The sequence below is a fragment of the Ambystoma mexicanum genome, chromosome 6p, assembly GCF_040938575.1.
Source record: "Ambystoma mexicanum isolate Mex_15411 chromosome 6p, UKY_AmexF1_1, whole genome shotgun sequence".
NCBI classification, from domain to species: Eukaryota; Metazoa; Chordata; class Amphibia; order Caudata; family Ambystomatidae; genus Ambystoma; species Ambystoma mexicanum.
The window spans coordinates 469,964,077-469,991,766 of record NC_090935.1 but is presented as its reverse complement, the minus strand read 5'-3'; the positions used below and the strand labels follow the sequence as shown (position 1 = coordinate 469,991,766).

At 42.4% G+C, this 27,690-nt stretch overlaps 1 protein-coding gene across 1 annotated transcript in view; it reads right to left on the bottom strand.

Annotated features, from left to right (window-relative positions):
- Positions 1-6,105: 6,105 nt before the first annotated feature.
- The window catches only part of SNX18 (sorting nexin 18), a 162,020-nt gene continuing 140,435 nt past the window's right edge, over positions 6,106-27,690 (bottom strand). Inside the window, exon 2 of the mRNA XM_069627267.1 lies at positions 6,106-7,323. Within this exon, the coding sequence (XP_069483368.1) occupies positions 7,070-7,323 (254 nt within the window). The 3' untranslated portion in view covers positions 6,106-7,069. The remainder of the gene's footprint in view (positions 7,324-27,690) is intronic.

Below are 27,690 nucleotides of genomic sequence, written 5' to 3'. Positions count from 1 at the left end.
AAGGGTCTCTGCTTGAAGGATGTCATAGATGCAATTTATATAGTGCACAGTGACGATCCAATTATTACATAAAAGGGGTGCTTCACAGTATACAGTTTTCAATAGCAGAAAAACAATGAGGGCAACTAAAATAAGCAAAAGTGTTTGCTGTCGGTGAAGGATTGCCATATGCCAATGTTAGGGAAGGGATACCCCTTCCCCTTTTCATTAAACTCCATGCCAAAAGCACAATGTACATCTGTGCCCTGCTCGATCAGTATCCTGATCTGCAATGCCTGCTCTTCAGTGGCACAGAGGTCACAGGTGGCATGTCCGACAGCTGCTATGAAAGAAACGTCACTGCAATACAGAAGCTGCATTTAAAATATGCACCTCTGTTCCAAAGCCACAAAATGTGGTGGAACTATCATCCTGGTGGTAATTTAATCTTTACACATTAGCCATACCTGAGTTTGGGGGTCTGGTGGCTGGTAGTCACAATAATTATTAAAGCCCTGTATGATCTGTATCATACACATGTCAACACTGTGTACCCAGGTCAGCCATAGACCAGCTGTGTGTATGCTCACTAGAATGGCTGTCTTTGCTGCAACTAGCAAGACAACAACCACTTGGCGCAGCATCTCTTTGATCCTTTGAAGGCCAGTAATGCCTCTATCCAGCCAGGAGGTTCTCTGCAGGAGCAGCCTGGGGAGGAGGCTTCACAGGAAACACCCTAAACTAAAGGATGAGCCTCACACCAGTGTGCTGCATACCAAATGCTATTTGATGCTGTGTACCTGGAAGGGGATGGTGTTAATGTAGCCAGAGCGAGCTCAGCATAATTGGGGAATGATTCTACCATCTTCCTTTTCTCTAGATTTTGCTTTCATTCTTGCAGTGCAAAGCACCTTCATGTAATAAGGCAAAGACCGCTAGTTACGTTAACAGGGATTGGGCCCCTTGATTCAGGTTTATTTTTACCAAATCACCTGTGGACTTTAGCCTTTACAAGGAAGGGGTCACCTCCTCTTTCTTAGATTCATTCCTGAACTGCAAGAAGATGTAATTTTGACCGCTTGGGAAAGTTGATCTTTCTAAAGTCCTCAGCCACTGAGGAGAAGGAGAGCTCCAAAGCAGAGGAAAGCTCTGCTCCATCCCCAGGGTACACGAGGGTGAACTGCTGCTGGAGCAATACCTGCCTTCAGCTACTTGCTGCATCAGAATCTGTTTCAACCCACTCGTACCATGATAAGCCTGGTTTGACGTTGTCAAACCGCCTACAACGCAGAAAGGAACTGCTGAAAGGCCCCATCCTCCCAGGTCCATTTGTTGGGACCCTAGACAATGGTTAAGCCCACTTTTGCATCTTCTTCCCCCTCATTGAAGGTATTTATTGCCTTTTCCTCCCTGCTATGTATCCAGAGAGCGTGCCTCAACACATTCAGCACCATTTGGTCTTCCTTTACTGGTATGTGCTTTAAGTGCTTTCTAGTACAGTTCTATTGCATAGTGTGATGTTTAAAGTATATATATATATTTTCATAGAAAACTTGATCGGCATTCTTTTATTCTGGGCTGTTGTACTGTTGCTGTTTCAGCTGCTACTATCTCACATTCACTACCCTCTTAAGAGTATTGCCTGCCTTCTGACCACATTACCGTAAAGGAGGTATATCCGTAATTTGTACCCATTCACCTTTATGATTGCAATCACTGTTGGTTTGTAGAAGTGTGAGGGCTGAGAAGGCAGTTTAGCCACTGCTCATCCTTTTACTCCTGCAGGGCAATAGTCATTTCATCACATTGCACATACATCTTGTTGGTCAAGATAATAACTGAAAATCCTTCACCCCCTTTCACGCAATAAAAGTCTTTGTAAAAGCTACAAAATTAAAACGGTAAGAAAAATGTTTTACAGTGCTTGGTAGGAAAATACAATGCAGGAACAAAGATTTACGAAACTCAAATATAGCAAGTGGCTTCAAAAATTGTGTATGTCTGCCAGACGTGCCCAGGGATTCTAATATAATGGCAAAATACCAACAGTATTCTAAGGGTGGCTTTATGAGAATGTTTGAGCGATCACTAAGAAAACAAAAAGCAGTTACCCGATGATTTAAATCGATTATGCAGTTTTTAAAAGCAATGCAGATGTCCACTTTGTAGTGGGGGTAGGGAGTATGTGACCATTTTTTGCTAGACAAAGAATCCTTCATAAAGTTACAATTGTATAGCCTTAACCGTGAGACAAATGTGACAACTTGTATGAAACACTGCACTATTCATTTATATGTGAATATAGTAATTCATCCACCAACATCGAGGTCAGGTAGGATTTTATTTATATAGCCCCCATCCTCCTTGATATGATAGGTTATTTATACTGGTAACATCCAAACTCTGAAATCGTTGCAATGCCAGTTTTTCTTCGTTCAACAGGACCCTATTGGAAATTTGTGGCTATGAAGAAATTTGTATCGACATGCAAGACCTGTCAAAACACCACCACTCCAGTTCCCACCGACCACTTACAAACATTACCCATCATTGATATCAAATTGATATTGAAAATCGGTTTCCCTGGCCCACAAATGCCTCCACCAATCAGCCCCTCAATACCTGATCACTAGATTCTCCAGACGTACCTTCTCTCGCCCCTCTAGAGTGACCAACTCCAATCTCCTCCTGGTGCCCAGGTTTAAACGCTCTATGTCGGGTGGGAATAGCTTTCCTGTGAAAGCAGCACAATACTGGAACTCCCTTCCACCTCCTTGCAGGGAGGACCTCCCCTACCGCATATTCAGAACTAAGACCATACACTGGCTCAAGACTCACGACACATAACCTCATGCTCTCTTGCTGCCCTGATGCTCCACCATTATGATTGTAAATATGAATATTTAGGTTGTCAACTGTTCAGTGTAGATACCTTCCATGAGACAACCAATGTATTGTATATAGTATTGCCTATATAGTATATTTCTGTAACCTATGCTTCATCAGCGTGCATTGTTTCTTTTTGACTTGTCCAGCATTGTAACCACGGCTTGACTTCATTCCCCTGCATGTAACCAAGCTTTGCAATCCTCTTCTTGCCTCTGCGCCTTGCTACCCCTTGAGGGGTTAGGTGCGCAATATAAATAAATAAAATACAAATACAAAATTGATGTCCCATTTTCTAGGGCGGATATGGATATCATGGGGTCACTAGAAACATCCAAACTTTTAAATCGTTTCATCCTAGAGATAGTGGACTATGCCTTTCATTATATCAAAGCCTTCACTCTGCGGAACCACATACAGCAAATATTAAAGTATTTACTACCTTTCCTTTCATGGTGGTATTTCCAAAAGTGATCCTCACAGATCAAGGTACCAACTTTATGTCCAGTTTAATGCAGTAGGTGAAATAAATGCTTAATATAAAAACACTAAGAACCTCAGTGTACCACCCTCAAACCGATGGTTTAGTGAAACATTTCAACCAAACGTTGAAAAGAATATTGTGTAAGTTAGTAGAGGCAAGTGGGAGAAATTGGGATGCATTAATCCCACTAGCCTTATTTGTGGTAAGCAAAACGCCTCAAGCTACTATGGGATATTCCCCGTTTGAATTTCTCTATGGGAGAGAACCCCAGGATGTATTAGATATGCTAAGGGAAATCTGGGAGGAGAGAGAAGAGGGCATCCTACCAATTTCTCAGCCCACCAAGAAGCGAAGAACTCATAAAACAACGTAAAGAGAAATTGCACGGAAACATCTGGGGCAAGCCCAAGAACATCAGCAGGCTGATTATAACAAACACACAGTCCCCCATACCTTCTCTGGTGAACAATTAGTATTAATCCTATTACTAACTTCAGAAAACAAGGTTGTCTCCAAGTGGTTTGGACTCTTTAAAACAGAGAGGCAAGGCCCGCTGAACTATCTTGCATCGCAACCAGACAGAAGACGCAGGTATATCACATGAACTTACTTAAGGAGTGATGATTAGATCAGAGCGAGTACACCACTGCCACTATGGACACTCTCCTTGTAAACCATGATAGCGAAAATACCCTAGCTTCCCCTGACCAGTCACCCTCTCAACAGGCAGACATCAGGGATTTAACGATTCATTTTCCCCAAGGTATTTCTAGAAAAGCAAGGCAGGATCATTCATTTTTTTTTCCATTTTATTAGGACTCCCCACACCCCAGAGAAAGTCAATCTGAAACACTACAGAATCCTAGAAGCAAAATAATCGAGAACTGAAAAATCGGAGCTGTTAAGAGACAATATTATTTAACCATCAGAAAGCCCCTGATCCTCTCCCATTGTTTTGCTTGTAAAACAAGACCAATCGCGACATTTTTTCATTGATTTCCAGAAGTGCATCTCTCAATCTATATTTGATAACTACCCAATGTCGAGAATAGATGGCCCGATTGAAATGCGGGGTCCGGCTAAATATATATCAACTGCGAATCTAACAAGTGCTACCGGCAGGTCCCATTAAATCTATCAGACTGAGAAAGAAATGTCTTTTCAAAACCACAAGTTTTTTACCTATTGGTTTTCATGGCGCATCTGCCATGTTCCAAAGCCTTATGGACAAAACGTTAAAAACGTATGCAACGTTTTATGGAGCATATGCGGATGACATTCTCTCACAAATTTTGGTGAGCATCGTTTTTAGAAGAGCCTTTTCATGCAAATAGCTAAGTGGCACACATTAAAAGGGACGTTTGTGCCATTGCATGTAGAATAACGCGGATACCATGACTGTTGCACTTAATTCATTGGAGGGAACCTCTTCAACAATCCACCAAAATTCCTTTTGACTACTACATATTGTAAAGGCACTCGCTTCTCGCAGATAGAAATTAGTGGGATCACATGGTTCAGTGTTCTTTGCTTGCTTTATGCAGACGAACAGCAGTATCTCAGCCATTTGGTCCGAGATAAACGAAATAAATATGCAGCACTCTGGGTCAGAGCTACGAAAGACCTCTCACTACCACAGAATTTAAAACCATTTCAACTTGTCAAGAAGTTAAATCCTGGCAACCAGGCTCTTACACTAATCTTCAAGCGGTTTCATATCGTACCGGATTGCTTGCAACTGAATCGAAGGGTCATTAACAAGAAACTAGAGTCAATGATCGTTCAGAAAGACACAGCCAGAGCCTATCCCCAAAGTCAGATAAATATGTTTTCCTCTTGGGAACTTTTGAGGGTAAAGAAGAACTGTTCACACAAACAGTGATTCAATGAAGACATTCGATGAATGACCAGTAGGTTTACAGAAAGGTCTTTATCCTAAACCAACAACAGATGTTGAGAACAATGTGTTAGAGACTGGATACTTCTACACTCAGACGAGAGACTATGAGGCAAAAGGAAAAAGCATTTAGCCCATTTGCCTAACCTCAAAGGCAAACTGGTTAAAAGCTTTTTTGGATAGTCGGACCAATAGAGCCTCCCTATGGGAGAAACCAAAAGTGTTATTTACCTGTGCCAAATGACCCGAATAGCAAGTAGTGTTGCATTCCTCAGAATAAACGCAAGTGTGTGTGAGGTAAAGAGGCACCCTACTGGTGATAAAGATCGGACTCAGACAGCCTAAAAGTAGGACGAGTATTTAATGTACACATCATGTAATGTTGTTGGAACCTGAAGGGTATGTAGCAGCCTAACCTGCTCTTGAGGGCCAGAGCCAAAAGTGAGAAAAGTGTGCAACCCATCGAACGATGCCCAGGTCCAAAGCAATGCAAGCACAAGTTATGCTGAGTCTGTCACAGGAAATTGCCAATGCAGCCTGCGTATATTTAAACCCACTGATACAAAGCAGGTGTGCTTGAGAGTTAGGCCTCCCTGGAACACATCCTCATCCAATCCTTTCACTTGTGAACAACATGAATTACATCTGGGCCACCACACCCTAAAGTGTTAACACAACAGAACCAAATCCCCCTTAGCAGTTCTATGCATGTCGTGTCAATATTCTCAATATACAAGGGAAATTTAAGAGAGGCTTTCAATTTAGAGAAAAGGGCAAGGGTTCCTCACGCCTGTATCAAGGATACCACTTTCCTCCAGATATGCAAGCCTCTACGTTACATGGGTAAATAATACACAGCTTGGTCATCAACATATCTTTTAATAAGTGATTGATGAAGAGGTTAAAAGACATTCTTCGTGGTTGCTAATTAGCCAATATATGGACTCTTGGAACCATGTGTTACCAAGTATATTCAACATCCCTGAATAATGAGGTTGTGCAAGTCACTCAAGGTGCAATCACAGACGAGGAGTTAGCCAATGAGTACTTGGTAAGTGATGCTCTTCATTACATTTCAAGACCCTTTTTATTAGACATTGCTCTTAAATATCTAACCCTTGCCCCCTGTGTTATGCATTTGTTTTGCCACACAATATCCTTCGCAAGTATCTGCTTAAACACGTTCTTTTCTTCGGACTTCTGGCTGTCAAACAGTGTCTACTCATCCAATCTGCTCATCTACGGTAAAGTGAATCTACTGCTTCCAGGCTCCCCCTCTGACAGCCAACCAGATGTGTGCTTCATAGAACCAACTGGGAGGCTCGTGTTCCGTTTCCCCGTTTTGTGCATTTCATGTATGAATTACAACAAATTGATTTACTAGAAAATGGAAGTTCGAAAGGCACCGAGTTGGATAGCTACTAGCGTAAGGCCCTGTAAACAGAGGAATTCTTGAGTTCTGATACTCCAAATATCCGAGTAAAAAGGCATTGGAAGCAGGTTTTTATCTTCCCATCTACTTTTCAAGTATGCACTAAAAAGCATACTTGAAAAAGCAGTAAGGCAAACTGTATATTCATCATATTAAAAAAAAGTCCCAGTTACAATGGTAGTGTAGGCATACATAGTATAACTTAGTTACAATCTCTGGTACTCTACTTCATGATGGTAAATGTTCCCCCCACATTGGCCATCGTCGAGTAGGGTGTTGGAATAGATCACACCCTCAACTGATCCTCCTTGTAATACTGCCAAGTGTTGGCAACAGACTCAACAGGAGCCCTTGTGCCCCTTCCTGCCAGAGGATGCTCGAAGCTCAGGGTCTAAACAGAGTCATATTTATGAAGTGCTTCATCCAATTTTTGTGTCACTTTTCGGAAAAACGTGATCTGCTGCTGTAAGAAATGTTGCATCTGGGATCGGAAGTCTCTCACACGGATTTTGTGGAAATGCTGAATTTCTGCTAATGTGGCAAAAGAAATGATATTGCAGCGATCTTGAATCCCGTCTGCTTTCAGAGGCTCCATCTTGCCTTCTTCTACGTGCTTCTTACTCTCCTTCACTTTGGTAAGAGCTCCTGTAATAAAGTTAAAAGGGACAAAAATATTTAGAAAAATCTCCTCCAACAAAGCCATCACATTGGTCATACTGCATAGAGTAAGGCGTTACTGCACAATCCAAAAAGATAATCCGCAGACAAACGTCATCAGATGACAAAATTAGGTTTTAAAACTACAGAATCTGCAAGGTTTATGTTCTTTTAATCAATGTTTACTTTAGGATAGTCAATTCCTTCTCATTGCAGCAATTTCGAATGGCTGATTAAGCAAAGCTGAGCCTTGTTTTGGCAGTGAGCGCTGGTCACATGACAGATAGGATTGTTTAATGTGCCAGCAGGCATTCCCGCAGCATTACGTTACTGTAAATGTGCGAACACAGCACGGCACACAATGAAAACTCTGCAAAATAATTTTAAACAATAATAATTTGATATATTTTATTTGTAGCGCACAGAGATGCGTTTTTATGGGAGGGCTAAAGGGGCACTTGCCCAGGGCCCCAGTAAGATTCCTTTGTTCACCAGACTTAAATAGCACACATCAGGATATTGTATTGCATGGTGCTGAGGCTCTAAACATATTGCCTGTCTGTTTTGGCATGTACATTCTGCCTCAATCAATTCATCATGTAATGCTTTCTGTGTTCACTGTGGTATATATAGTTTGTCTGTTCCTTGCGGCACAACTCCTGTAGCATTCTTTCCTTCCTGTGGGAATTATGTTGATCATGTGCAATAGCCAAATTTGAAATACATAATGGTAAATTGAGTGCCACAATGGTTCAGAAGTTAGCTCAGAGTGTTAAGCACTCATTGCAGTGAGGTGTTTCTATGCAAGATTAGAATAGCGCATTCCTGTAAGGCTGGCTGAGCCATTCCTATGTCTGGAGTTTATAAACCTGCCTGCATATGTAGTTGGTCTTGAGGCACAACAGGTGCTATTATCGGCAATATACCTGCACCAGATCGGGGTTGCTATAAAAATTAACATGTCATCCTTATGTTGAAGGTCTAGAAATTGGTTTGTTCAGATGGGGTGTTGTAAAACCTAGGCAATCGCCTCCAACGATGAGCATAAACTGTTAGTCCAAGTGATGAATAAGCATCAGAATTTAGAACCAAAGCATTCATGCTTGTATGCTGGCTGTACCAGCAGACAATAGAATGATCGTGAGCAATTGTCTTATATCTCATACATTATTGTACCGTCTTCCATAAAGTGTGCCTCCTCGCATGCTGGTGGCATCGTTTAGCCCATTACTTGATCTTTCTTCTTCTGTAGGCCATTTGAGTGGAAGAGGTGGTAGAAAGAAGGGAGCAGACCAGATGGTTAAGGACGCGGGCAAGCATATTTTAAAGTCTGCTTGCTTGCCACAAAGAACACTTTGCAATTATGTAAAGGTTTTGCTGCACGTTTACAAATGACAATTCGACAAGCCACTGTTTTGGAAGTGTGTAAAACTTTAAAATACAAAAGACCAACCCAGATTACATCTGTTCAATCACGCCGATTGGTATGATGGTACTTTTATACGTCTCTTGATGATGTGGAGAATGAAGCTAGAATGATTCTATGTTACACCCTTCTAGAATATTTTATTTTTAAAAATGGTCATGTTTGTTAATGTGATTGGTGTACTTTCCAAGTCAGTTTTTTAAAATGTGATTTTAGTTCAAGGTAAGAACTGGTAATCAATGTGTTCAAATTCAGAAATGTTAGAGTTGGCACAAATCCCAGATTCACCGCTTAATCAGGTTTTGTAATGCTGGGCAACTAATTTAATCTTGTATTACCTAGCCTCTCGAAATGACCAGTCCCTAAACCTTCCAAATTTGTCAGCCCTTCACAGAGATTTCCTTCTCGGGGTATGATCTTCAAAACAGCATCACTCATGCTTTCACCGGCAATAGTGTTGCTTCCACTATAATATTGAGCTTTGATATATTGCACACCATAGGCACTTTATTCTTTTGATCTCTACTGACAACACTATTTGAACACCTTGTCCCACTTCTAATCTAAACCTGTCTGCATACTGACACCTTCCTGGTAGCTTGTAATCTGCATCCACTATCCATGCTATGTATGGTATGTGTAGCTTTCGCCTTCCTACCAATTGGTCTGCTCGATCCATACTTGAGCACGTTTGCATTCTGTGAGGCAGCAAATGTGAGTTGTACGTCTATTCTGGGTTACATGTACCTTTTACATACAGTTGTGCATTAATACTACAGGCTGCATACCTTCCTGGATTCTATTGATAAAAAGACTCCCGTATCTATGCTAGAACAGAAGTAACCTCTTCGTAGACTGATAATGTTGGCCTTCAAATGGTACTTGTTTATCTGTTTGATTAGAGCAAGAATGAAGATGGCAAGGGACTTACAGGAAGGAAACATCCTTATTTTTAATGCTGTGAGGCAGCATATCAACCTATGGGTTGTGATTGTGGCAGGGGGTGCAGGGCAGATATTCCAGATCACTTAATTCCTTTGGTTTGATGGAGGGGGCCCCAAAGATGTCTGTGCCCGGGGCCCCAAACGTGCTTAAAATGGCCCTGGCAGCGCGCCCATACACAAGTGTTTCAAAGCGCAACAAGTGAGGGGGAACAAAGGGGGAACAAGACAACGATCTTAGTAGGTCAAGTGGCATTGAGATCACGCAAGTGCAGGGCAGAGGAAGGGGGAAGTGCCAGGGGAGAAGGAGAAGTGCAGGACATAGGATAGCACAGGAAACAAGTGCGCCCACCAAAAAAAGCACTTCTACGTGCAAATGTTATAGTTGAGGGCCAATGTTTTCAAATGAATACATTTAACTTTCTAATGGAAAATCTTGAGAGTTTTTTTGGCAGTTTGAATTTTGAGGTGGTGGACATGCCCCTTTGCATCAGGGGCATGTCCACCACCCTCAAAATTCAAATTCATGTCCAAAAACAGCCGCTCCTCCATTAAGCACTGTGGATAGATACCTTTACGCATGCGTCAGCACCAACCGAAAGGTGACTAGTCTAAAGTGACACTCGTTGAAAATTGAGAGGGAGCTGACAGAACCATCATTGGATGTTTGGTTTGCAAATTATTTACAGTACCGGAATTGGGCTGGATTTCTCAGAATTCAGAAACCGGCAAATAACGTCTCTCCAGCTTCCATATGTGGAGAAAAGCCAAAGCTACCACATAATGCAGTGGCAGCGCCGTGGCATCCCAGAAGAATCCTTTTTTTCCCCATTCGCAGCACTGGTTACAGGCGGCTTGAAGAAGGATCATAACACTCCCATGAATTGGTGAGACAGAAGAGCCAGTATGAAGGGATGCATATACTAGTGCCTTACATGACCCAAAAGCAAATGATGTGAAGCTGTCATGACAGACGCGCGCACACACGCTACACATTGGATTTCCTCTCACTTGTAGACCATAGTTTTATGTTCGCCCCCTCATTCTCCAGTCTTATGAGTGTCCTGGAACATTTTACAAACATCAAAATATTTGCATTGATGTGCAAAGAATGGCGTATTTTAAAAAACTTCAACATAAAATAAATTTGCCAGACACAGTTTTTGGAAAAGGTGTTTGTGCCTGTGGCAGGATTTACATTCCTTGAAGCTGCCTGCCCCACCTTATACTAAGGAGTGTGTTTCGTGACAGATTGATATTAAAATCGGTTTGTAGGCCTCCCACTTTATATTGAGCTTTTTAGGATATGCGATTCTGATGTTTTGCATATTGATATGGAGGAGTATTCAATGAAGAATGGGTCTTAAACGGTGGTGTTAATGATCACTTTTATGTAATTGTTTATTCTTAATGATGTGCATGTTTTGTGTTCCTTGTGATGTGTAACTTGATGAATTGTAAATGTGTTTTTTTTAAAACCATAAACAATACATTTAAAAAATAGTATTTGAAACAAGGGGCAACTGGTGAACATAAGGCACCGTAGGCATTTCCATGTGCACATCCACCAGTACTCCATACCATAGCCCTTACCTACTCAGTCATACCAAAAGACAGGAAGCAGCAAATAGGGAGACTGGTTGACTAAAGGAAAGGGGACATAGGACGCCAAGTTAAAAACTTCCCACGTTGCATTTACTGATGAATGCATCGCTCCTTTATGAAGGCAAATGCAAGATTCCATAGCACAAGACATCGCTGGGGGGGGCTCAGGGGGAGGCTGTAGGCAGTCTATTTGTGCAGCAATTCAATTACGAACGGATATTACTGAGGAGAAAAGTAGCTCACCAAAGCAAATGCGTCGAATTACTGATTACACCGCAAGAGCGAAGGACTTCCCACGCCATGAAGTGCGCAATTAGGAAGAGCAGAGTGGCTCCGTGATGCCCTACTTAAGATTTTGTGGGGGACTAGTAAAACAGTGCAGTGAAATGGAGAGGTCGCAAGACACAAACAAACACGAACACATGGATGGTGTCATGGCGTTATTTCAGGCTCACAAGTCACCTGCTATGATCCGATTCTTGTGGCACGAATAGTCCAATGGAATTCACCAGAACACTGTGGTCGACTTCCTTTTGGAGAAGCACCCCAAAGTTCCCTCCAGGCTGCGGAGACTTCTGAGACAACTTGGGCACTTTGGGATGAACCCTCAGATGTATTAGACCTCAGAATTGGCTCTAGTATGCCAAGGCATGGACTGTTTCAGGAAGCTCTAGTAGAAGTAAGCCTTGGAAGCTTTCACAACCTGGTTGTAGTGCAGGGACCATCTTTGGGTAAGGCACAGTAAGAGAGGGGACTTCTGTACGGAGCTGACTGAAGCCAAGATTGTTGCGATAACCCCATCAGGGCACTTGCGAAAACAAGGGTTTGCTCAAGTGAGGCTTAGGCAATCTCATCTGCTTTCAAGCTACAAGTTTATGGAGAATCCACAGTGTTGAAAATTGCAATCACTTACAACGGAAGGCTAGTGTGACTAGGAATCCAAAGAAAGCAAAACACAGAGTGCGCAGGAGTGGGGTGCTCTCTCCAGAGGTATTGAAGACAAATGATATGCGATTCATCTCTGAAAACTGCAACTGATATTAGGGACATTGCTACCAATCCTTAACAGCATAAGAGACAAGGTTCGGAATTCCACTAGCCCAAGGACCACTGTAAGAGTAAAACCGCATGAAAATAAACCAAGAGATTTGTAATGAATTTCCGGTCAGCCACTTACAATGGAAGCACATCATGCAGCCTGGAAATCAGTTTACACAGAACCTCTAGTTGAAGTCTACCTTTTCAAAATTCCTCATGTGCATCAAATGAGACCTGCAACTATAAGGGTGCTGATTAAGCTAGATAGGGGGTAGATGGTGTACCCATACTGTAGGATTCACATACAGAACGTACCAGAAAACTGGAGACATATGTGCTTGTTTTTTGTGGGGGTTTTTTCAATTTATTTTTATTTCAGTTTGAAATGTAAAACCATTTTTTTTATTAGAAATTGTTTTAGTTGACAAGCAACTTTTTCAATTACAAGTGTATCATCATTACTCATCAAAAGGACAGCCATCTCTATACATTCTTTCCCTTTTTTACAGACATCAAAGAAGAGTTCAGCATATTTGATAGCATTTACCTACTGGTGATTCTGCTTTGTAATCTTTATAACATGTTCAGTAAAGCTCATATATTGTACATTATCAATATTCAAAGGACATGACAATAATAGTTAAAGTCTAGCATAGATTGCATTACATCGCTGATTGTAGTAGGTTATCACGAGTAATCATGTGTGCAGTAAAGTATTAGTAACAATGAACAATTCTTGGCACCATCATGAGAATCTAAAAAAAAAAAACAGAATGACGATATACTTTCATGAAGTCACGAATCAGTATCAATAGTAAAGTTAAAATTAAATAGGAAAATATATTTAAATAAAACTATTTTGTAAATTATGTAAAAAATACATGTTATAAATTCAGTTTTAAAATAAAGTTCACTGTGGCAATGATCAGGCTGCTATTAGAAGCATTAAAAATGTCATGCCACCTGCGTACTTTAGTTAACATAGTTCTGTCTTTAAAATATTTAAGAAAATAACTTTTCCTTAGTTCAATTAACACATCGCATTCAGTAATTAAATGCACCGTAATCTCTGGTTTGCAAGCCAATTTGCAAAATCTGCATAAGTTAGAAAAAGTACTTTCTTTGGAGTAAAAGGCCATTTTTGATTTGGTTGCTAACAGAATGAGTCGAAAATGAAAAAAATGTATCGGTGTTTTACCGATCAGGGAATATTTGGATGTACAGGGGTATCTCATTTAGTGATTTCCCTAAAAAGGCTCACGCTTTATAGGCATGATAGCCTGAGCATCTTTCACCTCTATCGATTCAATCTTTCCTATGCAATTTTAATTTTGCTTTCTCTGGAAATTGTAATAGCAGTTCTATGGATATGGAAGCATCTTGTAAACTTTCTTCACATCGATTTTTCCATTTGGTTAATGGATTAGGGGACGAACTCACAAAGTTTCTTTAGTACAGGAAATAGATTTTTAGACATATCTGTGGATTAACGCACTTTCCTGTAGAGGGCTAACATTGACCATTTGACTGCTATTTGTAAAGAAATAAGTCCCAATTCATATCTAATAAGTGCTATTGGGGTGCTCAACGGGACTGGTAAAATAGCTTTCCAGAAGATTCCTTCTAATATATCCCATCTGACCGCCTTGTCCATGATTTTTGTCTGGCTGCCATAAGTTATAACAGGGATAACCTTTTGTAGATAAAAACATACGGGCCGGTAATCGAGAGACTCTTCCGTATTTTTGCTGTAAGGCCTTGGCTTGAGTAGCCAACATTCTCATTCTTAGGATAAGCTCCTCTTTATATGGCCTCTCTTGAGGGTGTACATTCATATTTACTCCTAGGTATTTATAACAATTGATTTGTAGAAGAGATTCTCTTGCTAATTTCCAATTGAATTTATATTTAACTTTTTTATTGAGATGATGGAATACCAGAATATTAGATTTCTTGGTATTTATCTCCAAGTTACTATCTTCTGCAAATGTAGTCAGAGCTGTAAGCTTTCTCAAAAGTCCAATTGGAGTCCTATCAAAGAGGATCAAATCATATGCATACAATAAATATGGAATGTGATAGTTACCCAGCCGTGGAGAGAACGAGCGAACATTCTTCAAAGCCTTATAGAAGTCGCTGATATAGAAATTAAATAAGATTGAAGCAAAAGGGCAGCCTTGTTTCTGGCCCACATTTGTTTCAATAGATTCAGACAGTAAACCATCAGTTGAAAGTTTTATTTTAAATTGTTGTATCAGAATAAAATTGATATATTAGATAGAAAATGTACGGCGGCCAATTCGTTTTTAAAAGTTTATTCTATAAAACGTGTCTGGATACCGAATCAAATGCTTGTTTCAAATCCACTAATGCCACATATATTGGATATTTATTCTTGATCACTTCAGCTTTGATAGCAGATATAATTAGGAGATTTAGCCCTGTGCCAATGCCAGGAACAAACCCAGATTGGTGCATATCCATTAGATAATGTTCTATAAGCCATTTGGTAAAATCGCATATTAAAAGTCTTGCTAAGATCTTGCCTGGGGCATCTAAAAGCATAATTGGGTGGTAATTAAAAGGATCAGTTCTATCTCCTTGTTTAAAAATTGGAATTATGATTGTGGATTGCCAGGACGGCGGAATAATCTTGGATTTAATTATATTTTGGAATACTAAATTTAAAGGTTCAGCCCAGGCTTCCGGGTTTGCCTTGATTATACAGTTCGTAAGCATGTCAGGTCCTGGTGCTCTCGAAGAGCTAAGTTTTTTAATTATTATTAATATATCTATAGCATCAAACTTTAATCCTGTTAAGTCGGGCACCTCGTTGATGTAGACCTGAGAAGGGGTCACCTTTTTAAACAGTCGTTTTTGGTAATGCAATCTCCAAACTGACTCGTTAATGCCATTTCATTGTGTAGATCGATGGGCATTTCCAGAGACGGAGTTTATAGTTCGCCATATCTCGCTTGTTAACTTGGACAATAGAGCTTTAAGCATTAATTCTGCGTCATTTTGTTTTTGTAGAATTAGAATCTGCTTGATTTGATTTCGGTATCTTGTCTTCAGAGAGACTAAGTGAGTTGTTTGCATTTTTGGGCAATGCTCTTAGTGCCCTTCGTAATTCTTTTTTGAGATTATAGATTATTGGATTGGATTTGTATTTATTATTGAATGTTGGTTTAGTACCAGCTCTGGTTGTTTGTAATATAATCTGTGTGTGTTCATTGTAAAACATCTGAGCACTCCTCTCCAATTTCAGCTGAGTTCATGACGTTGCGCTGTAAGAGCGCAATTGTTTTCCAGTTCCAATTAATGCGTTTTTTTACCAAAATTAACTCAAATTCCCCCTCCAAATATATTTCTGCTTCACAGGAGTAAGGAGCCCAGTGAACTTCGAGCACGTTGTGGTCACTAGCATCTGTCGGAATCACTTCAAATTCACGAACAAGTCTATTAGCATTGTTCGAGATAAAGACAGTCAAGGACAGAGTGAGATGAGCCTCTTGACCAAGTCGCGCGGGGTGGTGAATCTTTCTTAAAGGAGCCATTTAGAACTGAGAATTGTCTCAGTTCCATCATAGTTAGCCATTTGTCAGATCTGGAATTGGAGCCTGTATTAATGGATGAGATTCAGTTCATATTAAAGTCACTAGCAATGATGTCATTGAATTATTGGATGAAGCAAGATTTGGTCCAAAATCTCCTCAATTTTATTAAGAAAGTGCAACTCAGTTGGCGATGACAATACTAAACATATACTGGAATCCGTTATCATTGGAAAGAAGGGATGGTTCTTATTCCTGGTCCTTATAATTACTGGTTGAATGCCGTGATCAGGAGATATGAGCGGTTCAATTATTTGGAGTCAAGTCGTACCGCGGTTAGGAGGCCAGCTGCCGGTCTACACCTGGCAGCTTTAGAAGCCGGGATCACAGTGACCTGATGATCAGGCCACACCGGGGGTGACATCATCCAGGTTTCTTGAAGTAGGACTAGGTCGTATTTATTCAGTATCTTCGCTTTTGATGTCAATAAATGGGAAAACCCATGGGTGTTCCATGATGCCATGGAGCACTCACGGTGGGGCAACCTCGAGGTGAGCTAGTGGTAATTCGCTTCCTTGACGTCCGAGAGCCAGGCCCATTTTGATGTTAAGGTTTGAGCAGAGTTAACAGGGGCCTGCTTGCAGTTACAGCAAGAGAGTGTACCAGCCTTACTGTTGCTTCTAGAATCATTGTCCGATCCTGGCTGTGCGTGGAGAGGTTTAGAGTACTTTGCAGAGGGACCAGAAGGGCAAAATTTTCAAGGGCTAGGCCTTTCTCAAATAAAATATGCCTCTGTTGCCAGACATAGTTCTTGATTATTAGCGAACAAACCGCAATATCAACTATGTCCTGATAAGCAGGTTTAGGGGAAGATACTCACTTGATGTCATTAGAATTAATATGTCGTAGAGCTGGAATACGGTGAAACACTGCCAGTAACGTGGTTCTGCTTGGGAAGGGATCAGAGTGAATTCTATCTAACATGGTAATTCTTAAGGTTTCGTCCTGCAATGTAAAACAATACAAATGCAAAATGTGAGAAGTCTCACCCCGTTATGCAAATAGACATTACTATACTCGGAAAGGCGGAAGACAACTCAGAGTCCTAGCAATCATGGGGGTGGAGGGAAGACACACATATGATTAAACGCATTAAGAAAGCCCTCTCTAGGTGCCTTCAGCCATGGAGGTAATGAAACTCATTAACAACAATCCTGCTCAAGTAATCTACCTGCCAGAGTAACCCTATTAACTACAGGATGAGATGGGATGGTGCAGGCCACCTGTCTACACACCTCTAATGTTCGGGGAGATTCACCAAAATCCGTACTGCTTTACTCTATTCAACAGAGCAACAGTATTCAGAGGATCACACCCCAATAAGCCTTAACGAATCCCTCGTGTGGCTCACCATCACCATCTCCCCCCACTTGCTCGCCCACACAGCAACACAATTCCTCCACAGTACCAAGAGGCTGCATTCCACTAGCCAGCGATATTCAATCTGTGGGGCGCGGCCCCCCAGGGGTCCGCGGGTGCATCCCTCGGGGGCCCTGAGAGCTCAGCATGAAATATTTTTAAAAAGCGGCACCCACGAAAGGGCAATTAGCAGGTCCGCCTAACTCGGCATGACCCGGTAATTGCCCATTCGCGGGTGCCGGACCCGGATGCAACTCCGGCACAGCTATCACCAGGGTTGTAATGAGGCCCACTGTTTCAATAGTACCCAAGGGGGTGCTTTGTGTTAAAATGTAAGTAAACTGTGATATATTCAGCAACAATGGTCAAAATTACTAACTGCAAAGTAAAGTAACTCATGAAACTGGTCCACATTGGCCAAAATGGTGGCCCATTTTGACTGGCCCACACTAGCATTTTACATTTTTGGTACAGGCATTGCCCTATAGGCCAGTCCGAGCCTGGCGGCTCATCCATAATGGCGAGGGGGCGCCAACCCAGTGGCCCCTCACCCATTATCGAGGAGCTAAGGAGCCAGCCCAGTGAAACAGTGAGCACTCCCTCCGCTGCTTTTTCCAACTGATGGAGTGCTCCTGGCTGGCTGAACTGTCAAAGGGAAACTGTTTCCCTTTGACAGTTCAGTTTAGTTCCCCAGCAGCACATGCTCACTGAGCCATGCAAGTGCTGGGGCATTTTGCTTCGCCAGCATTGCATAGCTCATTGGAAATGCTGGCTGGGGCACTGTATTATCTGTATGTCCGAGGTGGAGCTCCTGTGCCTCCTCGCACATACGGACAGAGCAGCCTGGAGCAGGGTGTTTCAGCACCCATACGCAGGCCAATGCAGAAGGTATGTTTATGCTCATTGATTCTATTTAAACATGTGTATGGATGCGTGTATGCTTATGTTATGAGCGAGTGTATGGTGATGGAAGCTTGTGTGAATAAGAGTGATTGCTATATGAATGTGCAGCGCCTTTCATACACACATAATCATGTTGATTGTGTTGGGCCCAGGGGACAGGGATGGTATCTTTTTACTGGTCATCTATCATAGATGTCCAGTTAAAAATGTCATGCCTGCCCAGTGGGCCCCCCCAGGACCAATTGCAAACTGTTTGGCTATTTACCAATTTTTTTGTTAAAAGTATGCTCTACAATGCAACATTTTAAACCATTATTTAAAAACAAATTCACAGGGGGCAACCCCTTGAACCCCCCTTTATTGGTTCGGGCTCCCTCATTATGCTCGGTCACTATGGCATTTTTGGGGGAAATAGTCAGGCCCCTCCACTTAAAAAAATCACCAGCTGCCACTGGCCCTCAGACTGTTGGGAACGGGATGGGGAGAAATTGGTGGTGGGAGCAGAGTGGGGAGAGCCCAGGGTGTGTGGTGGGGTGGGGAGAGTCCAGGGACTGGGTAGGAGTGGGATGAGTGAACCCAGCGACTGATGGGAGCAGGTGACGGCACGCACGCAAAACATACTGTCCATTTGGCATTTCTGGGGGGTCCCGGCCTGCTCAATTTTGCTCAGGGGGGCCCTGGCCAAAAAAGTTTGAAGACCACTGCCCTAGACGTAACACCACCAAATGCCACGTGATCAGATTCCAGGGGTGAGGCCACGCACGTCCTCGTGCGCTTGTTTTTGACAAGTATAGAGACACTTCTTTTATGAGGCGCAGGTGTAAGGAACATATTAACAATCAGATATTTCAGACACAGAGGGAAGTCAATGAAGGGACGTTAAGTCGCAAAAGGGGTCTGTATTTGTTTAATTGCCCGAGCGAGACTTTTGGTTTTCATAAACTTAAACAAAAAAAACGATTGGACTCGTGCAGGTGTCAACAGAGCAGTGACCTAGCGAAGAGGTTTCGCCTGAAGTATGTTAGCACCGATTTAGCATGAAAGGATGCACTTATAAAAACGACAGCATGCAACGTGAACTAAACGAACGCTGTCCATTCTTAGTGCCTTCGTGCTCCCACTTGCAGGGTTAGCGCCTAGGGGGCCGGGACACCGGTTTCTGCTTATGGCGATTGTGTTCGGATGTATGCCAAAGCATCTGGCCTGAAAGAAAAGAACGACAGTCCTTTATTTCTTTTGGGGGTTTTGCAGAAGTGCTTGTTAAGGATTTGCGTCTAATTTCACTTCTTTTGGAAAAAAGTAGCTAAAAGGGTTCATGCGCACCGATGCGTGATACAATATTGCACCGGGGCATACAACGGCAGCATAGATTTCTGAAGCCAGGCCCAAAAAATAAATATGAATACCCGATATGAACTCTTAATGCACACGAGTGCTTCCTGCGCATACTCCCTTCTGTCACTAACGCAGAGCATACAACAGAGCACGCGGGCCTCTCTCCCATCAGCAGACATAACAAAGTGCCATCATGTGTTCATACAACAAGCTATCACTTCCTGTACTTACTTTATATGCGTTACTATGCGCGCCAAAGTACTTTGACTGTTCCGAGTAGAAACTGTATACTGCTTTATTTTGATCTATGCATCTAAAGTGCGGCAGCAAACCTCAACTCGTTTTAGAAGCTGTAAAAGATGTTCCGAGAGAATATGAAGGTCAGAATTTTGGATTCTGAAATGACCTCCAATTTTGTGTAGAAATTCATGCGTGTTTCAATATTAACTTCTACACTTAGGAGACAGATGAACATATAGCTGGTCACCCATTTCCAGCATACTTGGAAATCCCCATCCCACACACGGTCCTCACCTCCAAGTGATTCAATAAAATATACCAAAGCTGCTACCAATGATCAACCTATCGTCCAACGGTGGTCAAGTAAATTTGGCACCTGGATTTAGGCCACCTCCATGTACTTTTCCTTTCCTCAATTACCCTCAACCACCACTACAGTTGTTTTGGTTCAGTTCAGTGCTCAGCTCTTTTCACAAAACTATCAGGGTTCTCCCTACTGCCAACTGTTAACATATACAATTGCAGCTCAATGATTTTGTTGGAAAGGGATAGTATAGGACGAACGTTACTTACCTAGTAGTATTCGCTTTGGTGCTTATCACATGCCATCCATCCACAGCCATTTTGTAGTTGGTCCAGAGTATTACATTTCGTCCAACATAATGAGCAGTGGCAGGGGTGTTCCCGTCACACTATCCCTTTCCTACTTGTACACTAATCCACAATGTCCCTATGTGCCCCTGTCTTCAGATTGTTTATTTCTATGCGAGAGTAGTTTTAATGTCTTCCCTTTGAAGGTACTACACAACATCTGTTCAAGTGGGTGGGTACAGGTTATTCCGAATAGATGCATGCACCAGAAAGCCGAACTGGGTAAACATGTGTCTTCTGGAGCTTGCGAATCAGTTTATATCCCCATGTCATGGAAAGATTAGCTAGCAGAAAGCGTTTTTGGTGGGAGGTGTGATAGTACTGCTAAAACAGTTTAACGCTTCATTTTGTTATGCAGTAGTGAATTGTAAACTTGTGGTTCCCTTGCAAATGGTGTTGAGTGGAAGATTTTCTAAGAAGGCCATTGTTACTCCTGTTCCCAGTGTAGTGTGCCCTTGGGTTAAAGGGTCATTTTTTTGTCCTAGCACATAACATTTTCGTATGCACTTGAATGTCCATTTTAAAATAGTAGTTTTAGTTATTGGGCAACCATCTTTGCCTGTTGCAAATGACACAAAAAAAGGGTCATGGACTTTTCCTAAATAATTAGGCTGTCCCACTTAGAAGGCAAATTCTGCGGCATGCAGGAGGGGATTTAATGCCTCTCTCACAGACGGCTACAATAGTGCCTGCTTTTGAGGTACAAGACAAACTATCTCAGGCACATATAGCATATAAAGGCATTGTAAGCAGAGGGCTCCATAGATCAGGCATGTATTGAAAGATGTTCAGAGGGAAGCCATCTGTTCCTGGGGACTGGCACTTAGCCTGCAATACAAATACCACTGTACGTCTTGCAGAGAAACAAGAACTTAATAGGTTAAACCTATTCACTATATCCTTGATAACCCCGATCCTACTGCACTCCCCTGCAATTTACCAGCACCCCCACTCTCAGAATTACCAGTATCATGACATTTTGTTGACATTTCCTGCTTTATTAATTCAACGATTTTAGAAAATGACAAATTGTGTATCAAATAGTTAGCCCATGATTGCATCATTGCATTGTGCATACGGAAACTAGAAGCTTACCCAACAGCAAACGGCCAGGAAAACAAATTAGTAACGTCTACGCAAGGGATCGGCAGCGTCATATAAAGGGACTCTACCTTTACTACAAACCCATGTATTCAGCAAATCATCAAACAATACAACAGTAGAAGGGCTTCATATAAGGTGCGCTATTGGAGCGCAACTAAAGCTACCATTAAAGGAAAGATATTGCCGAATCTGTAAGAAGAAAAATATGCTAGAGACCCCACTACATTTTTACAGAATGCTCGGCTTTGGGAGTCCAATATATGACTATTTTGGGACCATTTGTACGCGAATACAAGTCTATTAAGAGTGAAGCTTTTTGGCAGTATTGCTTGAATGCAGAGAACCAGAAAGTCTATCTATCCCTATATCTTTTGTGGGTGAAAATTAAAAAACGTTTACCCACTGACATTTAGATAAAATTATAGTGCTCCCAATATAAAGTCTGACTTAAATTGATGATATTAAGCAAGATGGAACAGCCGTGTTTTAAAAGATAATGTTTTAATTGAAAGATGTTTTCACTGAAAGATGTTTAAATTGAAAGCCATAAACTTAAATTTTATACAGCGAGAGTCTGACTGTTCAAGGTGTTAAATATCAAATGGTTTTAACGTGTTCCTTTGAGCGATATGTGATGTAATGTTGCAGTGTAATATGTGTAATTAAATATTTAATCTGCATTTCAATTTCAAATATTAATTATGTATGTGTAAGTTCAAGTGTAATGTAATGTTAATTGAAACTAAACAAAGAAATAATAAGGTGCGACTCCCATTAGGACTCTATGCCAGTACTGATAACTTAAATCAGCTAATTTAGTGGCATCCAACACCCTGCTGTAGTTAATGTTAAAGGACATTTGTACCGCGCACTATCACCACCGGAGTGGTCCCCTGGCGCTCTGGCGGCTCTGAAAGAGGGAGGGCGGGTGAGTTAGTGGGTGTAGGCTGGAAAAGTGCAAGAGAGCAGTGATGTACTGTTGGCAGCCTCAGCCCGGTGGGTCCGTCGGCTGGGCCTGGGGTGTATGCGGCCGGTAGTCGATGTGTACTGATGTGCGATTCTATGTGCGTTTATTGTTTTGTTGTTGCAGTGTAGTGAAGTTTGTGCGGTTTGTTGTGCTGGAGGTTTGTGGTTGCGTTTGGTTTGGAGTCTGAGAGGTGCATGCAGAGGAGGAAATTGTTGGTGGTATCGGTTAGTTGGCATCTCTATCCTTGGTTGACCCGTTGGGCTCGCGCAATCTCGCTTGATGGGGTGCTTCGGCACCATGTGTCTCTGGAGGTTCGTGCTCGTTTTGTATTCGAGGCCCCTTGAGCATCTCGCTGCCTCCTCCACCTGTTCCGTCAACAACCTTGCACGTTCCTCACCCCCACCCACATGGCTAGTGCACCTGCCAGTGTCCATATCTCAGTGAGGTGATTGGTGGTATCTCGCCAGTTCCACAACCCAGTGGTACCTAGTTGTAGCTATAGGGTGGTGGGGGATGGTAAGGATAGGCTAGGGTAGTTGCCTCCGTGGGTCTCGCATGTGTACCTCTCTGTCTGGCGTCACCCCTCCCGGTGCCCCGAGTGCTTATCAGTCGGTTCTGGGGCTTGTCAGTGTCCTTTCAAGTTTAGTCGTTTGTCTTACTGTTGTTTCAGTTTCATTCTATAGTATTGAAGAGCTAGGTTTTTAGTAATTTTCCGAATTTAAGGTGATCTTTGGTGTTCCTTATTTCTTTTGGGATGCTGTTCCAGGTTTTAGCGGCTAAGTGGTAGAAGGCGGTTCCTCCGAGTTTTTAGTTTAGTTGCGGCACATGGAGGAACAGCACCATCAGGGAACACACGTTGGGATGGGGGGGGGGGGGGTGTCTAGCAATGCAAACCTATTAAGCCTCAGTACTATCTCAGTTATAAATCTTCCCCATGGACATGTCACCGGAAAGCAAGACCTTGTTGGGGGAGCCACAAGGGCCTGGGGTTCTTATGTAGGTCAGTGTCATAAATGAGCCGCTTTTGGACAATCGCGATGTAATGGCTGAAGCAGGACAGGGGGGGAATTCCTTAACAAGTCCAGCCAACACTTAGAAAAGACTAATGGCATGTCTCAGAATGTCTCAATTAAATATAAAACTCTCCATTTGTTTAGTTTAGTTTATTTGTAACCTACTCCGAACCCTGGGGTAACTGGACGCAAGCACTTAATAGAAGGTTACAGACATACAAGAGGATTAAAATACAGACGTGCAGGTCAACTGGAAGTTACAGGTAGTTGAGATACGAAATAAGTACAAGAGAACATGAGTGCGGGTCGACTAGAGTTTACAGGTAGTCGAGATGTGAAATAAGTGAGCAAGAGTGAAAGGCGCCAGGGGTTACAGTTTTGGTGACAATACAATGCGATGGTGGGATTTAAGGTGAGGATGCATTCGCCTGAAGGGCAAAGGAGATGCAATGATGATCATACCATGCGGTAGGTTCATTGTGGAGGATGGCGGTAGAGCAGTTGAGATCAGCCAGCCAATCCAGACTTCGACCTTTATTGTGCGTGGGGCCTGTGATGCGATGAGTGAAGCCAAGTTGTGAAATAGATTTTTCCAATGCAGTAGCAGTGTGGTCATTAGGGTTGTCGAGACCTAAATTAAAATCGCCCACCAAACTAATTTGCGAACATGGTTTAGTATTATTGGTTAGCAGATCTGTAATATCTTCCTCGAATGAGGAAGTGGGACCTGGAGGTCGGTAGATGAGATGCGAGACGATCATTTGAGTGGCTGAGAAGGGGAGCTTAACAGTAGTTCCACCGACGGGATGCTGGCATTTGTGTTGCCAACTCAAGCATTGAAGAAAACCAACTCCATAGCAAAACACTAGAAAAAAGGACAACAACTGCACTGAAACAAGTGACCTAATTGGAAGCAGACAACCAACATCCAAATCTGCTTCCAACTGTGGAGACAGCCAACAAACATGAGAGTCAACAGTATCAAGAAGAAACAAAGTGTTACTAGTGGATGTGAAGGAGACTAGGAGCACACCTGTACTGGCCGGACACCTAGGAAACAGCCCGCGCAAAAATAAATTAAGCTGTCCAGCGACATATCATATGGCAGGTGCCTTCCTCACTCACAACTCGTTTTCGTTGTTGGCTCATAGTCCATAATTATACACCTTTGTTTTTGTGTTGTTTCCTAAATTTATAGACTGCTACGCTAAGCTTTGAGTAATTTAAGTTGTCTGCTTCGGCGAGTGGCCTGCTACAGTCATTGGAACAATGTTCAACAAAAACATCTGTGTGATTTTTAACTCAGGTCAGACATTCTCTTCTACAGGGCATCTGGCTCGGAACACACAATCCAAACTTTGACCCGTTTGATCTTCCTCAGGCGCATATATTCCCACATTTTATTGGCACGGGCTGTGTCCTAAAGTACGTCACATATGAACACGTAGGAGCGAGCCGTTTGTTGTGTTGTGCCGCCTCTCTTTCCAATCTCCCTTGCATGCGGTTCTGGAGGACTGCCTGCATGCATGTATGATGTAATGGAGTGCGCTTGCCCTGCAATGCTGAGTGAGCGAGCTGATGAATATTCGTTCTGTGGTAACTGGTGCGAGGCTGGCTTGGATGGATGTCGGGTGAATGTCCCCTTAGTCAGACTTTTTGCTGTGGCCTGTAACAATAACCCAACGATGAAAGGTTTCTGTTTATACTACACGCTCCTGGAGTTCCTGTCGCCTCCAAACCTCAGGGTCCCCTCTCCTTGCCAACCACTGCTCCCCTTCCTACCGCCACAGTCCAGCGCCCTCACACACCACCCACGCCCTTCCCCTAACTTACCGTCATGTGCCGCCGCCTCTGCTCAGAGTCCACCTTAGTCGTTACCTCATTGCCGCCATGAGAAAAAGAGTGGGGACTGAGTAGTTCCTTCCTCTCCCTCCGACCCCCAAGGCAGGGATTTTGTTTTTTCAACTTGACAAAACGGCCATTACACCATTTCATGACTTCAAAAAAGAAGTTACTGCACATGTGAAAATTTCCCGAGGTGCCTATAGGTAAACCCTCTTGGTCCATGCATTAACACTTAGTAACTGCACTGGGGCCGGTAACTTGAGCCGCAGTGCAGCTAATATCATGTGGTCACGTTTGCTTAATTATGCTCTAAACAGCACATTTTTGCTTAAAAGGACCCACTGAGGGATAAGGGTAATATAAAGTTAATTAATGTTTTCTTTAAATAGGGCAAACGCAGATATATGTCAGATGCTGGGAGTGGAAGTAGAATTGATTACATGAGATGAGGAATTGCTGGACACCACAAACGAAACGTAATCATATCAAGAAGCGATGTGGAAAAATAGGGTATATGCAGAAACACTAGAAAATGTCAAAATATTCCCCATACCGAATGCCAATCTACAGCTGCACCCGTCGTCGTCCTCTTTAGGTCCTCCCATCCTCTCACACCATATAATTCCCACCGGAATCTCCCCAGTTATCCTCGCTTTTCACCACTCATTCACATAATGCACTTTTTCCAATGGCGTCCAATAACGTTCTTATGGGATTCCCGCGGCAAAACAACAAAACATATGCAATTCCAAACTAGCTCTAAGGCACCCCGCCGAAACAAAGTGATCAACTAATCGTTTGGTCCTCTTTTACCCTCCCCAGCCCTAACTGTAGTGAAACCACCCCTGCTTCCCTCGTCCAAATGTCATTTTCAACCCTTTTCTCGTTTGCGCTACTGTGGACGCTCTCATTCAGCAGAAAAAGGCACCTTTTCATTTCTGAAAACCTGCAGAGCTGCAATGCATCACGGAAACATTTTGGACCAGGGTACCTACCCCCTTTTCCATCAAATGTTTTATAAGCTACTAAGTGGATTTACACCAAACCAACCAAACATTGGCAAAGACATGCGATATACTTATGCAAGGCGCATACTGCACAGATTGATGGTGCTGCTTGATAATGCCAGCTCAGAGATGCGGGGGGTGGGGGGAGGCAGGTAGTGAACGGGAATGCCCATAGGGATTTATAATGTCCAGGAGCAGTCACCGGGTGGGTAAATAAGCAAACACCCACAAGCTGCATGTCTCTCCTCACATTCCATTCCCTTCGTGGCTGTACTCAAGTGCAATGGTTTCACTTATAGGTATTATGCCAGGCCCTTTATGAGATTCTGTACAACGTCTGTCTAAATGCGGTGGCGGTGGTCCTCTGCTTTTCATCCTCATGGTCCGAATGCTGCTGGGACTCTGTGCCACCAGCATTACTTAAGGCCATTTTCTGGGGGTTCACTCCACCCTGAGCTCCTCCCCGCTCTACTACTAGACCCCTTCACCCTTCCTCAGCACCCACATTTCTTGGCCCACCTCACCCTGCTGCTGAGATCGCTCGTTATACAATGTCACTACTCGAGTCTCGGCAGCATTTTATTCCGTCAAAGCGACCACATTGGCCTATTAGGATGCCTGTGTATTTTTTTTAGTTGGAGTGCCTTCTTCACCAGAGGTGACCTCACTTGACAAAGGCCTGCAGGGAGTTCTGTTGGGGTAGACTCAGAGTTCCTAAAGAGTAAATCAAATATCGTCCATGCCATTCGCTTCGTCATTACATTGAGTTTGTGGGAGAAACAATTCTAGAGCTATGTTCTTCACTGTTCTTGAAAGGTTATGTATGATACTGACATGTATACCGCCACCCTGGCAATTTGCATAGTATCCATACACTCTGGCATACCTGAAAGAGTGGCATAGGTTAGGTTAGGGAAGAAAGGGAAAGTGCAAGATAGCTTTTCTGTTGCGTTGATGCCTGCAAACTGGAAGTAACCTGAGGTCTGTGTGCCGTTGAGTTTTTTTATTTTAGTGTTTCATTGGTTAAATAAACATTTAACACTTAAAACAAATTTAAAATCAATACAATACATTCATTAAAAGCCAATACAATACATACATTAGAAATCACAAATATAACCAAGCGTATTGACCACATTTAAAGAGATGTACATCAAAATATAATTTCACATGAGATTTAAATCCAGTCACATACTCTATATCAATTAGCAATACTAAAAAGCTATAATTTCTTTAACATTTCTTGCCACATATAGTATATAGATAATGTTATCACAAGATTATTGGCCTCAAATATTCTACTCCAG